Source organism: Notechis scutatus, chromosome 3 (genome assembly GCF_049901735.1).
Source record: "Notechis scutatus isolate UNSWTSFEM ecotype Mainland chromosome 3, rNotScu1.2, whole genome shotgun sequence".
Classification (NCBI taxonomy): domain Eukaryota; kingdom Metazoa; phylum Chordata; class Lepidosauria; order Squamata; family Elapidae; genus Notechis; species Notechis scutatus.
The window spans coordinates 9885524-9898282 of record NC_142011.1 but is presented as its reverse complement, the minus strand read 5'-3'; the positions used below and the strand labels follow the sequence as shown (position 1 = coordinate 9898282).

The 12759-nt window shown below is 43.5% G+C and overlaps 1 protein-coding gene across 1 annotated transcript in view; it reads left to right on the top strand.

Moving 5' to 3' along the window:
• Positions 1 to 7713: 7713 nt before the first annotated feature.
• COL9A3 (collagen type IX alpha 3 chain) overlaps positions 7714 to 12759 on the top strand; it is a 64010-nt gene continuing 58964 nt past the window's right edge. Inside the window, exons 1-2 of the mRNA XM_087959190.1 lie at positions 7714 to 7966; positions 11561 to 11629. Of these exons, the coding sequence (XP_087815316.1) occupies positions 7904 to 7966; positions 11561 to 11629 (132 nt within the window). The 5' untranslated portion in view covers positions 7714 to 7903. The remainder of the gene's footprint in view (positions 7967 to 11560; positions 11630 to 12759) is intronic.

Genomic DNA, 12759 nt, shown 5'->3' with positions numbered 1-12759 from the left:
CGTGACCCTGGGACACTACAACCGTCATAAATATGAGTCAGTTGCCAAATGTCTGAATTTTGATCATATGACCATGTGGATGCTGCAACGGTCATATGTGTAAAAATGGGTCATAAGTCACTTCTTCAAAGATTTTGTAACTTCAAACAGTCACTAAATGAAAAGTAAATTGAGGAATACTATACTTGTATCTAATTATTCCCAGTGGTGCTTTTTGATTGGGGACATAAACTTCTGAAAATAGACAAGAAGCTCATAACTACTGACTAAAACTGAACTTAATTTGTTTCTTCTCTTGTTATATTGATAGCCTCCTATTAAATTTTTATGGAGTTCCTATGAGAATGGTGTGATGTAGTGAAAAAGAACGCTAGAACCTGGAGGTGGAGTGAAAATGGGACTCAGCCTAGAATCCTTACATAGCCACAAGAGAATGAAGTCCAACCCCCTTTGAGTAACAGATAACAGATAATCAGAGTTGGAAGGGACCTTATAGGTCATTTAGTCCAACCTCCCCCCCCCCAAGTGTGAGACCATTTCTGACAAATGGCAGTCTAATCTCTTTGAAAGTCTCAAGTGATGGCGCTCCCACAACTTCCGAGGACAACTTCTGTTCCATTGGTTGATTGTTCTCACTGTCAGAAAGTTTCTCCTTATTTCCAGGTTAAATCTCTCCTTGTTCAGTTTCCATCCATTATTCCTTGTCTGGCCTTCAGGAGCTTTAGAAAATAGTTTGACCTCCTTCCTCTCTGTGGCAGCCCCTCAAATACTGGAAGACTGCTATCCTGTCTCCCCTGGTCCTTCTCTTCCCTAGACTAGCCAAGCCCAGTTCCTGTAATGATTCCTGCCCTAATCATCCTAGTTGCTCTTTTCTGTCCTTTTTCTAGAGTCTCAACATCTTTTTATCGTATGGTGACCAAAACTGAATGGAGTACTCTAGGTGTGGTCTTACTAAGGCTTTATAGAGTGGTATTAGTACCTCATTTGATCTCGATTGTATCCCTCTGTTAATGCAGCTTAGGATTGCATTAGCTTTAGGAGCGTCATTAGATACTCTAAGCAGGTACCGGCTGTTAGTTGAGAAGATTCCTATGCATAGGCTTTTAGCAATAAATCAGTTTAATTGAACCTTTACAAATGGATCTGGTCTTTCACTCCTGATGGGTAGGAAAGGAATGAAGGAGATTTAATCAAGAGATGGAAACCAAATCTATTGGTATTCCTCTGTCCCTTAAAACTGGAAAAGCTTTAAATCACCCAAGGATCTACCTTCCAACACATATAGGTTGGCGTCCTTGGCTTCCAACCATTCATTTATTGACCCTTCGAAGTTGCAATGGTGCAAAAAAAAAAAAAAAAGACTTACGACCATTCCTCACACTTAAAGCCATTGTAACATTCCCATAGTCATGTGATCACAATTCTTGCACTTGGCAACCATTTAACAATGATTGCAGTATCCCAGGGTAACCAGGATTGCTACCTGCAACCTCAAGGCAGCTTCCAACAAGCAAAGTCGATGGGGAAGGCAGGATTTGCTTAAGGACTGTGTGATTCACATAATGACCATGGTGATTCACTTAATAGAATAGAATTCTTCATTGGCCAAGCGTGATTGGACACACAAGGAATTTGCCTTGGTGCAAATGCTCTCAGTATATATATAAAAAAGATACATTCGTCAAGAGTCAAGAATCATAAGGTCCAACGATAATAGTCATAGGGTACAATAAGCAATCAAATACCAGGAAACAGTCAATATAAATCATAAGGATAGAAGCAACAAGGTTACAGTCATACAGTCATAAGTGGGAGAAGATGGGTGAAAGGAACGATGAGAAGATTAATAGCGATAGTAAACTTTGCAGACTTTGTAAATAGTTGAACAGTGTTGAGGGAATTATTTGTTTAGCAGAGTGATGGTGTTCAGGGAAAAAACTGTCCTTGTGTCTAATTGTGTTTAGGTGTGCACTGCTCTATAGCGTCGTTTTGAGGGTAGGAGTTGAAACAGTTTATGTCCGGGATGTGAGGGGTCTAAATATTTTCACAGCCCTCTTTTTGACTCGTGCAGAATACAGGGCCTTGATTGAAGGCAGGTGGGTAGTAATAATTTTTTCTGCAGTCCTAATTATCCTCTGAAGTCTGTATCTGTCCTGCTGGGTGCTGTTCACCGCAAAAAGTTTTGTAACACTGGGTGTGATTCCCTTAACAACTGCATCGCTTAAGTAACAGAAGTTCTGGAAGTTTAGGGCTGCTGTATTTTTCACCACCTCAAAGATTGGCATTGCTAAAATCTCTGGAATTTTAATTCTCGCTTCCTTGACTTTGCCATCTGAGCTTATGATTAACCTGGTACATATAAAGGAAAAATCAACCTGTGATTTAGAAGAACGGGACACGTTGACCCAAAGCACCAAGAAGGTTTACTTTCCCACCTGGATCACTGTTAATACTTTAGAAGAAGCCCAGGCATTTTTTTCTAAAGATGCAAGTTAGCATAAAAGCTTTCCGGAAAGTAACACGAAATGAGAAAATTACTATAAGTTAATATGCATCATGATAGTTTAGTTTATTGTCATTGCACCTCGTACAACGAAATCAAACACCATCTTCAGTGCACATCATGACCATGAAAATAAACACAAACACACATCCTTCACCCTCCACACATTGAACCGAAAACCCGCAACACTGCACCAATACAGCAGAATTCAGAATTCAACAGAGCTACTGCCCTGGGATAGAAGCTGTTTTTCAGCCTGTTTGTCCTTGTTTTTATTATTCTGTACCGTCTGCCAGATGGTAATAGTTCAAAAAAAAAGGGTGCCCAGGATGAGATGGATCTTTGAGAATGTTTTGAACTTTCTTAAGGCAGCAGGAACTATAAAGCTCTTCCTGATAGAAACCAGAAGTAGAATGGCGGTGTGGTGGTCTAGTGATGAAGACGCTCGCCTCCCACCAGGTAGGTTTAGAGTTCAAACCTAGGTAGTAGCAGATGCTGTGAACTCTGTGTGGTGTCAGGAAGGGCATCCAGACAGTAAATATTCAGCTCTATCCAGTCGTTCTGACTATACCCTGGATAAAGGGATTGCAGAGTTGTAAAAAGGGAAGAGCAAATTTTGTTCATTATAACCCAGATGGAGCTGAGAAGGCAATTGGAAGAAATGACATTAAATTGGGCATCATCCTGCAGCCTAAAAGGGCTCAAGCTTTGAGCCTTTTCCCCAAGACCATAGAACCGTGATGGTGAACCTATGGCAGAGGTGGCATGCAGAGCCCTCTAAGTGGGCATGTACGCCATCGCCAGCTGCTCTGGTTTCTGGTCCACCAGCCAGCTGGTCTTCACAGGCATCAGAAAATGGTCCAAAAAAATCAGGCCTTTTTCAGGTTGTTTTTTGGGCTGTTTTCGGGCTGGAAAATGACCCAGAAAATGGACTAAAAATGGCCAAAAGCAGTGCCCCAAACAGTCCAAAAACAGGCCATTTTGGGGCTGTTTTCAGGCCAAAAGCAGCCTGAAAATGGTCCCAAAAATGGCCCGAAACAGCCAAAAAACAGGCATGCATGCACCAGTCAGCTGGTCTTCAGTTTTCCGCACTCCAGCATGCACGCATTCACACGCGTTACAGTTTGGGCACTCGGTGCCGAAAAGGTTCACCATCACTGCCATAGAGGCATTGGTCATAAGGTCTGTGAATCTTAACTGGTAGCCCCGGTGGTTGCTAACTAGAAAGTAAAATCAGCTACAACAAAAAGTTATGCCAAAACCGTAAGGTTATACAGAAGCAAGACATTGGTGTAAGCTAGTTATTTATTAGTAGTCCTCAACTTGTGACCATAATTGGAACCGGACCTGTCACTAAGCCATGAGGTCGTTATGTAAGTCATCATGTGACTGCACCTCATTTTATCACCTTTTTTTTTTTTTGCTGTGGTCATTAAGCGAATCACTAAGTGAATCTGGCTTCCCCCATTGGCTTTGCTGGTTGGAAGCTGGCTAGGAAGGTTGCCGACAATGAATACAGGTCCTGGGTTGTTACAACCCCTGTAAATATATGCTGGTTGTGAACCATTGAATCACAATCTCATGACCCCACCCCCTCCAAGAATTAGTGATGCTCCTTAAGTGTTGGAACTGATCTTAAGTCACTTTTTTCAGTGCTATTGTAACTTTAAATGGTCACTTCAACGTTCTCCATGGCGTCTCCAGACCCTGTCACGTCTGTCACATGTGCTCAGTGTGAACCTGCTTTCATCTGTGAAGAGCACAGGGCGCCAGTGGCGAATGTGCCAATCTTGGTGTTCTCTGGCAAATGCCAAACATCCTGCACGGTGTTGGGCTGTAAGCACAACCCCCACCTGTGGACGTCGGGCCCTCATACCACCCTCATGGAGTCTGTTTCTGACCGTTTGAACAGCCACATGCACATTTGTGGCCCACTGGAGGTCATTTTGCAGGGCTCTGGCAGTGCTCCTCCTGTCCCTCCTTGCACAAAGGTGGAGGCAGTGATCCTGATGCTGGGTTGTTGCCCTCCTACGGCCTCCTCCACGTCTCCTGATGTACTGGCCTGTCTCCTGGTAGTGCCTCCATGCTCTGGACACTACACTGACAGACACAGCAAACCTTGCCACAGCTCACATTGATGTGCCATCCTGGATGAGCTGCACTACCTGAGCCACTTGTGTGGGTTGTAGACTCCGTCTCATGCTACCACTAGAGTGAAGGCACCGCCAGCATTCAAAAGTGACCAAACCATCAGCCAGAAAGCATAGGAACTGAGAAGTGGTCTGTGGTCATCACCTGCAGAACCATTCCTTTATTGGGGATGTCTTGCTAACTGCCTATGCTTTCCACCTGTTGTCTATTCCATTTGCACAACAGCGTGTGAAATTGATTGTCAATCAGTGTTGCTCCCTAAGTGGACAGTTTAATTTCACAGAAGTGTGATTGACTTGGAGTTACATTGTGTTGTTTAAGTGTTCCCTTTATTTTTTTTGAGCAGTGTAGGTTGTTAATTGTATGAACAAAGAAACTCAACCAACACTGTAGGGGTGTGAAAGAAAGCATGTAGGGCTGAATAGCTGTAGCAGTATTTGTCAACCTTGGCTACTTTAAAATATATACTGTAGCAATAGCATTTAGACTTATATACTGCTTCCCAGTGCTTTACAGACCTCTCTAAGCGGTTCCCCCAACAATCTGGGTCCTCATTTTACCCACCTCAGAAGGATGGAAGGCTGAGTCAACCTTGAGCCTGGTGAGATTTGGACTGCCAAATTGCAGGCAGCCGGCAGTCAGCAGAAGTAGCCTGCAGTACTGCATTATAACCACTGCACCACCGTGGCTGCCTGAAAATATGAAAATATATGGACTTCAACTCCCAGAATCCCCCAGTCAGCCATGCCATAGGAATCTAGATCTATAGAAACTAGATCCTCTGTTTCCTTCACATTTAGTTAGGATGATATTTCATTAGACAACAAGAGCACAATTTAGTGGTCCTTCTGAATCCGCGGCTCCTGTTGGAAGAGCAAGTGGCAGCTGTGACTTTGCTTCCATTTCTGGATGTGGAAGCCCTTCTCGCAGTCCTAATCACAGCTGGATTACTGTAATGCATTTTAGATGGGGCTGCCCTTGATCCAGAATGTGTTACTTACAAGCACACTTCAGTACACCCACCAACACTGCAACTTTGCAAGATAGGGTTACCAGTAGACTTCTGAGCACAAGTCCAGTGGTCATCTATAAAACCTCTCATGGTGCAAGACCTGGGTGTTTACAGGATTGTCTTTTTTCCAGTTGTTTTCACCCATCCAATAACATCTGGCAAGGTCCCATCATTAAACAATGCCACCTTAGGAGATATCTTCTCCTTCTCTGTTGCTGTGTTTGGTATAGCAACCCCAAAGAGGTTCATGCAGCCTCCAACTTTCCTGCCTTTAGCAGTCATTCAGCAAAGATGGAAGAACTGGCTGACTGTCATGAGTAAGCAACCAGAACCACTCCTGGAAAGTCTCAACAGTAGTTTTATTGCTCGACTATTTTACAAGAATCTCACCAGACTGACTGCATTCCCTTGGGAATAGCAAGATAAGGATTCGAGGGGAGGGGAGGCCTTTGCCGCTTTCTGCAATGCAAGGATTCTAAGCTTGTCTCTCTTTTGACACCTCCTTCCAGTCTAACTGGAGATTCCACCAGACGTAAAAGTAAAGGTTTCCCCTATCCAGTCAGATCTGACTGTAGGGGGTGGTCTTCATCTCTGTTTCTTAGCCAAGGGAGCCAGCATTGTCCAAAGACATTTCCATGATTATGTGACCACCATGGCAATGAACCAAGGAGCATGGAATGCTGTTACCTTCCCACCAAAGCAGTATCTATTTATCTACTTGCATTTGGATGTTTCTGAACTGTTTGCATGAAAAGGAGTAAGGAACAGGAGCTCACACTGTTGCTCAGCACCCAAGTCTTGAATCTGGACGGTCAGCTTTTGAGTTGACAAACTCCTTTGAGCTTCCACCACACCCTAATCATCATCATCATTTAACGACCCAATAATCCCTAGTGGGGTGGAATCTGGGCAACTGAATGGAGCTAGCAGAGTGTTTAAATGGCCGGGTGCCCTTCCTGTTGCCAGTGTGGAGCTTTGTTCAGCAGATATATTCTCAGTGTTCCCAGAGAGAGACGTATCTGCCTCTACCTAGGATCGAACTCACAGACTCCTGATTATAAGGCGAGAGCTCTACTTCTAGGCTATCGCACCACACTTTCCACCACACCCTCATACTTGCATGAAACGGGGTGGGTGGGAGGGAGCCACAAGGTCATTGGGTTTTTGCAGAATCTGTTGAGTGCTGAATCCCATTTGTCAAAAAATTGTCATCCTCACACACAAACAGCCGCCCCAAGAGATATATCCACTATCTTTTGCTAGCAATTTGGACAATTTATGCCTCATCCTGCAAAACTCCAGACTACAAGCAGTGGTGGCTAACCTTTTTCAGCTCCCGTGCCAATAATTGTGCGCGCTCGCATGCCAGCACCCAGAAGGCAATGCGTGCTGCGGGGGCCCCCCATGCCCCGTGCACATGCGTGCGCAACCCCCTTATGCACTGCGCATCTCTGTGCATGTGCACACAATCCCCCCTCGCACACCATGCATCTCTGTGCATTCGTACGCATCTCTCAGGCACCCCCTCCACCCCTGTGCATGCACACCGGGTTCCCGACAATCAGCTGTTGGGTGGGAGCGCGCATGCACCTATGCAGTAGGGCCCTTCCGGGCGACCTCTTGCGTGCCGGGGGGGAATGGCTCTGCGTACCATAGGTTCGCCAACATGGGACTAGAGAATATCCATGGATATTTATGGCCACCATTAACTGCTCTGATGGGCTGCTGTGTTCAGGAGATACTCCAGACAGTAGCTTAATATTTGTCCCCCAAAAATCCTAAAAGAAGGTCAGGACATTTTGCAAGGGGAAATAGATTCTCTTGAGCAAACAGAGGAGATACATTAGCTCAACCAAGCCCTTTTTGGGTGTACAATGGGCCTCTTTTCCTGCCGCTCTGTAGCTGAAGGCACACAGCAGGCTCTAAGAAATTTTGAGCTATGAATGCGATGCCTCATGTCCAACTTTACAGTTGGACTGGCCCTTCTGCTCCTCCTCCTTTCTCCCCCACCTTTCTGGAGAACCTGGTTTGTTTGTTTTTCCCCCCCTCTCACTGAATGTTGGTCCTGGTTCATCTATCTGTCTTCCCTTGTCCTTCTGAAAAATCTAGAAGGAAGGTGGGTTTGTTCTGAAGTAAAAGGTGGGTTGGATCAGCAGGGAAGGAGTTAATTAAAGTTGGAAGAAAGAAGAAAGCTACTCGTGTGCCTTAGGACTTGAAGGAATTAAACAGAGACAACTATGGCTGGCTTATTTTTCCTTGGAATATTTTTATCTCAACTTTTAGCCATCGCTTCTGCTCAGGTAAGAGTCTCTTTGCCTTTTGGAAGGCCAGAACTTCAATCCTATAGCACTGGGGGCTAAATAGATTGTTATACTTCAGGTTCCAATATAAAATAATGAATGAGGATGCTGTCTTGCTGTATATAACAGAATAACAGAGTTGGAAGGGACCTTGGAGGTCTTCTAGTCCAACCCCCTGATCAAGTAGGAAACCTTATAACATTTCAGACAAATGGTTGTCCAATCTCTTCTTAAAAGCCTCCAGTGTTGAAGGATCCACAACTTCCAGAGACAAGCTGTTCACTGATTAATTGTTCTGTTAGGAAGTTTCTCCTTAGTTCTAGATTGATTCTCTCCTTGATTAGTTTCCATCCATTACTTCTTGTTCTGCCTTCAGATTCTTTAGAGAATAGGTTGACCCCCCCTCTTCTTCGTGGCAACCCCTTAGATATTGGAACATTGCTATCATGTCACCTCTACTCCTTTTATTCATGTGTGTGTGTGTGTGTGTGTGTGTCTAAAGTTCCATAAACCTATAACACCTATTTTATTTTTATTCATTAATAAAAATTATATGGTCACCCAATTCACTCATGGTGACTTCAGGCAGATTTACAGAAATAAAATTAGATCTGATAAAGAGAATATTTGTAGCTTAGGGTTGAAATGAGGGGTCCTTGGTGCTCTCTGATCTTTGTTGTTTTCCTGAAGATGTTTTAATACCAAACTAGGTAACATCATCAGTGCATTAATTGATGACATTATCTAGTTTGGTAATGAAACTTCAACAACCAAGCTTGCAGAACACTAAGAAACCCTCATAAAATTAGTTACACAACTAATCAGCCCTGGGGACATCTAATGATTTACTCAAGATCCATTTTCTGGTGACAACTTCAACCAAAATAAGGCAAGAAATATCATCCTAAAAGTTGGTTTCCAGCTACTTGCAGAAAATAGCTGAGAATTATTATTTTTTAAATAATGTTGGGACTTTTTTAGTACACCAAAGGAAAGTTCCATTGATGTGCAATTAATTTTTGTCATCCCCATGTACTTTTCATGCAGGGACGTATAAACAGAGCTGTTTTTCTAATCCAATTTCATAACTGACAGTAAAAACTGGATTAGTTTTACTGAGCTGGGCTTCCAGATCACATCAGGATCAGATAATAGAACGTTTTAAGTCACAAACCCTATTACCAAGCAGCCACATCGTGGATAAAATATTTTCAATTCCCTTTTTCCTTTTTTAGTAAAGAAAAAATATGGATTTTTTAAAAAAAGGCTTGGGGAAAAAGAATGCTTCAGGTGGAAGGATTAAGTTTCACAAGGTACAAAATGTCTTCTGTTCTGTATTTTCAGCTTCATCCACAATTTAGTTTAGTCCTCTACTTGGAGTGCAAATATAAGTCAAGGTATTTCTCCCGTTAAAAAGTCTATTTTAAAAAAAGAACCTAAAACAAGTTAATGTGGCTGAATAATGGAGAAAATATCTCTTCCTTAATTTAAGGGTGTTTTCTGCAGCCAAATTCAGGAATCAGGAATCTCTCCTCAGATGTGAGCAAATCTTGCTATACAATGAAACCTTTGTAGGTCCAAATTGGTTGAAAGTTTCTTTCTGGGACCAAGTTTTTTTTTTTTTTCCCCACATAAAGAAACCTTTATAGCATCTTTTTCCCCCTGCATACCTAAGGCTGAAAATAAAATACTGCTGGTATTTAGAACGTGATGCTGTCAGACTAAACTGTGAAACTCGTTGGGAATTAAAGATATGCCTGTACCCACAACCCTGTTATAAAGTTGTTCAACTACTCTTGCCTCCAGAAGTTGTGGATGCTCAAACACTGGAGGGTTTTAAGAAGAGATTGGATAACAGTTTTGCTGGCTGGGGAATTCTGGGAGTTGAAGTCCTCCAGGCTTAAAGTTGCTAAGGTTGGAGACCCCTGTGGTATAGAGTTTCCTGCTTGAGCAGGGAGAGGGTGGATTAGAAGACCTTCAAGATCCCTTCCAACTCTGTCATTCTGTTGTTATTCTATTATTCTAACCCTAAGGCTGTCGTAGCTTGCTTAACCTGGTTCCTGAATTAACCTGTTTTCTGAGCTATCACAACAGAACTAGGTCATAAATGAATCAAATGGCCATCCATGAAACCCAATATCTAACGCAAGTTGAAACAAACCAACTTGAGGGCTTAGTTTGGTTGTAGGCTTAAAAAGTAAATTTTCCTGGCCTATTTATACCAATGGCTGCGTATAAAGGTGGCACAGTGGTTAGAATGCAGTATTGCAGGGTCATTCTGCCATCTGCCAGGAGTTTGATTCTCACTGGTTCAAGGTTAACTCAGCCTTCCATCCCTCCGAGGTGGGTAAAATGCGGACCCAGATTGTTGGCTGACTCTGTAAACTGTTTAGAGAGGACTGTAAACACTGGGAAGCGGTATATATAAGTGCTATTCCTTCCTTCCTTCCTTCCTTCCTTCCTTCCTTCCTTCCTTCCTTCCTTCCTTCCTTCCTTCCTTCCTTCCTCATTCTCCTTCCTAGTGGCACAGTATTGCAGGCTAATTCTGCTGGCTGCCAGCAGTTCAATTCTGACAGGCTCAAAGTTCACTCAGCCTTCTGTCTTTCCAAGGTCGGTAAAATGAGGATCCAGATTTATTTATTTATTTATTTATTTATTTATTTATTTATTTATTTATTTATTTATTTATTTATTTATTTATTTGATTTGCCAATTGTTTACAAGATAATAAGTATAAGTGTATACATAGTTGTGAATACATGAAATGGGTACATATAAGAAAAATAAAAGAAGAATAAGAGAAACAATAGGACAGGGACGGTAGGCACGTTGGTGCGCTTATGCACGCCCCCTACAGACCTCTTAGGAAAGGGGTGAGGTCAATAGTAGACAGTCTAAGGTTAAAGTTTTTGGGGTTTGGGGAAGAAACTACAGAGTCGGGTAGAGTATTCCAGACATTGACCACTCTATTGCTGAAGTCATATTTCCTGCAATCAAGTTTGGTGCAGTTGACATTGAGTTTGTATCTATTGTGTGCTCTTGTGTTGTTATGGTTGAAGCTGAAGTATTCACTGACAGGTAGGACATTGCAATGTATGATTTTGTATACCATGCTTAAATCAGACCGAAGACGGCGTAATTCAAGGTTTTCTAGTTCTAGAATTTCAAGTCTGGTGGCATAAGGTATTCTACAACGAGTAGAGGAGTGGAGAACTCTTCTTGTGAAATATTTCTGGACTTTCTCAATTGTGCTAATATCAGATATGTAATGTGGGTTCCAGACTGATGAACTGTATTCGGGTATTGTTGGGGGGGGCAATATGCTGACTCTCTAAACCACGTAGAGAGGGCTGGAAAGCCCTGTGAAGCAGCATATAAGTCTAAGCACTATTGCTGTTTGAAGCAGTAGGTTTATTTCCAAAATGAGACGGCCCCAAAGAAGAAAACCCAATTCACCAGAGGGAGGGAGAGTGGGATCGCAATGAATTTCAGTTCCTGTTGGAATTTTAAGAGTCTGAATATTTTGCCTTGTCATGCACTCGTTTCAAACGGTAACTTTCTTCTGATCTGAGGCTTCCATTTTCCTGTCTCCAGAAGCCAGGACCACGAGGCTTGCCTGGACCGCGAGGACCTCCTGGGACACCTGGCAAGGATGGCATTGATGTAAGTGTCAAGGAGGCCAGAGTTAGTTCAGACTAGAACCTGAATGGGGTAGACGGCAGGGGTGATGCAGAAATACAATTTTAGGTCATTTGCTTCTATTTTACATATTTATGTCTTAAATGATTGCATTTTATCCTATATAACGATTGTATTTTACCCTACTCTCGTTTTAAATTGTTCGTTTAGAATTTTATGGGTAATATGTGTTTGAACCTGTATGTTGATATGGTCTATAGCAGTGGTCGCCAACCAGTGGACCGGGGACCACTAGTGGTCCACGAGAAAATTTTGGTAGTCCACAGAGAAATGTCACCCCCCAAAGCAATTAATCCAGGCTGCGCGGGAACACGAGGCTGCACCGCCCACATGGCCCCTGGGAACACAAGGCTTGCGTCGCTTGCATTGCCAACAACATGAGGTAGTGAGGGGAGAGGGGAAAGGGTGGAGTGGGGGAACTTGCCCCACTCACCCCACGTGCCTTGCCTGGCCACCAGGCTGCTTCTTTCCGCTTCTTTCTTTTTCTGCTTTTGGCTGCACACAAGGAAAGCAGCAAAAGTCTTTCTTTCTCTCCCCCAAACTCCGCCAGAAATGAGTCTTTGGGACCCTGCAAGGCATCCTGCTCCAAGAGGCTGCGCTGGCACAACAAGTCTCACAAAGACTCGTTTCTGGTGGAGTTTGGGGGAGAGAAGGAAAGACTTCTGCAGCTTCTGCTGCTTTCCTTACATGAAGCCAAAAGTCTCTCCCAATCCCCCAAGATCAGAGCTGGAGACAGTATCTGCAATCCCAAATAAAGAATGATCTATCAGTAGGAAAATGGGGTGGGGAATTTTCCTGCAGACTTTTTGGGGCATTTTCCCAGGGTCTGGTCCGCGGGATTTAAAATTATGAGTTTGGTGGTCCCGGAGGTCCAAAAGGTTGGCGACCCCTGGTCTATAGCAGTGATGGCTAACCTTTTCTGGACAGAGTGCCCACAGTGTATGTGCCCGAACCCCCAAAATGCAATGTGCATGCTGCCCCTGTGCATGCGCCCCAACCCCCATGCATGCATGCATGGCCCCTACACAGGTGCCTTTCTCCCCATGCATGTGCAGGCAGCCTCTTAGCATATGCCCCGTCCCCTCACATGTGTG